The 2,500-nt window shown below is 38.6% G+C and overlaps 2 protein-coding genes across 3 annotated transcripts in view; both read right to left on the minus strand.

Moving 5' to 3' along the window:
• LOC310727135 (V-type proton ATPase subunit C 1-A-like) overlaps positions 1-2,500 on the minus strand; it is a 207,806-nt gene that overhangs the window by 111,177 nt on the left and 94,129 nt on the right. The gene's annotated exons all lie outside the window — the stretch shown is intronic.
• LOC310727130 (retinoic acid receptor beta-like) overlaps positions 1-2,500 on the minus strand; it is a 102,739-nt gene that overhangs the window by 50,612 nt on the left and 49,627 nt on the right. The window contains exon 1 of one of the 2 annotated variants that reach the window (XM_083543332.1): positions 1,736-2,500. This exon is cut by the window's right edge and continues 63 nt beyond it. The exons of the other annotated variant lie outside the window; for it this stretch is intronic. Coding sequence (XP_083399458.1) covers positions 1,736-1,883 — 148 coding nt within the window. The 5' untranslated portion in view covers positions 1,884-2,500. The remainder of the gene's footprint in view (positions 1-1,735) is intronic. 2 annotated transcript variants of the gene reach the window in all.

The following is a 2,500-nucleotide window of genomic DNA, read 5'->3' on the forward strand; positions in this document are numbered from 1 at the left end:
TCTTATTGTTCTTGTAAGGATTTTAAAAAATTACCTTCCTATCATTCTATAAAAATCCCAAATTCTACAAACACACCGTAATATAACACACACACACACACACACACACACACACACACACACACACACACACACACACACACACACACACACAATATAGTTTACACTTTCAATCCTGCACATTTTGTAATTGATCAATGCTATGTTAAAACACACGTGTAGAAAAAAATTGCTTTCATATTTACGTGTTTCATAAATTAATACGTGTTTGAAATTAATGTGAAAAAAATAAATGAATGATACGGGGGATATGTGTCTTGTAGTCACCATACACTTAATTAGAACAGATTCGAATTTTAATTTTTTATTATTAATAAATATAAAGCATTATTGTGAGCTTTTAATCTTCAAAAATAATCAATAAATTATTATGATTTTTTACCATAATACCATTTTATTTTATAATAAATAATTATTATATATTACACCAACTTCACCATATCAATAAAATAAAATAAATTAATTAATAAAAATGAATCACATTCATTCCATAAATAAATAATAATTAATAAAATGTTTGGCGATATTAAAATTAGCCGCCATCAACTACTGGTCATTGATGAAACTGCATTCCTGCATAACGTCTAGACTGAATGTCTACAGCGTACAGGAGGAACGCGTTGTCCAGCTGTGAGAGAACCGTGGTCTTGTCTACGGGTGGACATCAAGAGAGCGAGGTCAAGGTGTTGATGCGACACACACACACACACACACACACACACACACACACACACACACACAAACACACTCAGTGTTATCTCAAGTGTAGTGTTTACAGTAGATAAATATAAATCAGGTGACAAAACAGATGTCAAAGTGGTGTCTGGAACACTCCTCAGGAACTTCGTGAAGTCTTTCATTTAAACCTACACCTTTTATACTGTTCTACAGTGTATATACAGTTACTCTTTAGTTTCCTGAGAGCATCCGAAGCCCTGAAAGTTCTCAAAGCTCCATTGTCTCTGATAATCACTTCTCCCTTAAGCACCGTGGCTCCTGCGTTACAGTGAACGGTGAAGGAATGTAATGAATGTCGAGCTCCGGGGTCAGTTTCAAAGCCACATCGAGGTCCTGAGCGCCGGAGCGGAAACGTGTGCTGAACTTGTCCGAGGACAAAACATTCCTGAAGTTATTTATCTAATAGCTGTCAAAGTGTTTGTCCGGCATCAAGGTGAGCATCTAGGAACTCGAGCAGACCCTCAGCTCTCACCAATACTCATTATTCTTTAGATGCTGAATATATAAAGTTCTGGCATTAATGTGGATCAGGTAAAGAAGGATCATTCGAGGTACATAACTGGACTGTTAGGATGTTATTGTATATAATAATAAAATGTAAACCGTTTACATGTTCCTAAATACACAAAAAGGCTGGAATATCACCCGAGTAACAAGATCATAAAAGACAGTAGTGAATGTGTGTGAATTGTAATGACTTTTAGACTCTGTAGCTAAAGATATTGAGAGAATATGTTGTGTTTTAATTTTTGGGGCATCACATAAACATTGACATGTAGATACAAAAAACATGCAAGTGAATGAAAAAAATACATAGGATGCAAATGGTATGGAAAATAGTTTCCATTATTTCCATTTTGAGAGGAAGGTGTGTGTGTGTGTGTGTGTGTGTGTGTGTGTGTGTGTGTGTGTGTGTGTGTGTGTGTGCTGGACGTACAGTGCGCGCTGCGCCGGAGCCGCCAGTCCGTGTGTGTGATTCCGCTGAAACACGCCTTGAGCGCCTTCTCCTGCAGCATGCACGCCGGACTGGAGCTGCACATATCCAGCATCTGCCCTGGACTCAGAACATCCATGCAGTCGAACATGGTGCACCAACGCACTGAACAAACTTCTGCTTTATCGCGTATTGTTTCTTCCTTCTTTCCTTTCCTTTTTTTTTTTTAATAAATAAAATTTCTGCTCGTTCTCCTTCAGGGTCGCAGACGATCTGCGCCTCGTAAAAGTGCGTCCAAAAACTCCATGGAAGTGAAGTCCCGTGAAGATCTAAACACCAGGATCTGATCAGGACTCCGGACAGTCGAGACCGATCCAAAAGTGACAGTTTCTCATGTTCACGCTTTCTTCTTCCTCTTCTTCAGGAAAATGCAACAGATGTAACGTATCTCCTGATCTCTCTCTCTCTCTCTCTCTCTCTCTCTCTCTCTCTCTCCGGGATGGAGTGTGTGTGTGTGTGTGTGTGTGTGTTGTCTTCTCCACCCAGATATTTACATCAATATTTCTTTTTAAAAGGCAGATGGAGTTTAAAGCAGCATCTCTCCCCCGGTTTGATGACGAATGACTTTTGCCCAAGAACCGCTCATTTCCTACTAGATTTTCTTGCTTTTTTTCTTCTCTCTCTCTCTCTCTCTTTTTTTATTCTTTCGTTCTTTCTCTTTCTGTTTTTTTTTTCGCTCAGAGTGAAAGATTGGATTGCTTAATATAT

The sequence above is a fragment of the Silurus aristotelis genome (genome assembly GCF_946808225.1).
Source record: "Silurus aristotelis genome assembly, chromosome: 6".
NCBI lineage: Eukaryota > Metazoa > Chordata > Actinopteri > Siluriformes > Siluridae > Silurus > Silurus aristotelis.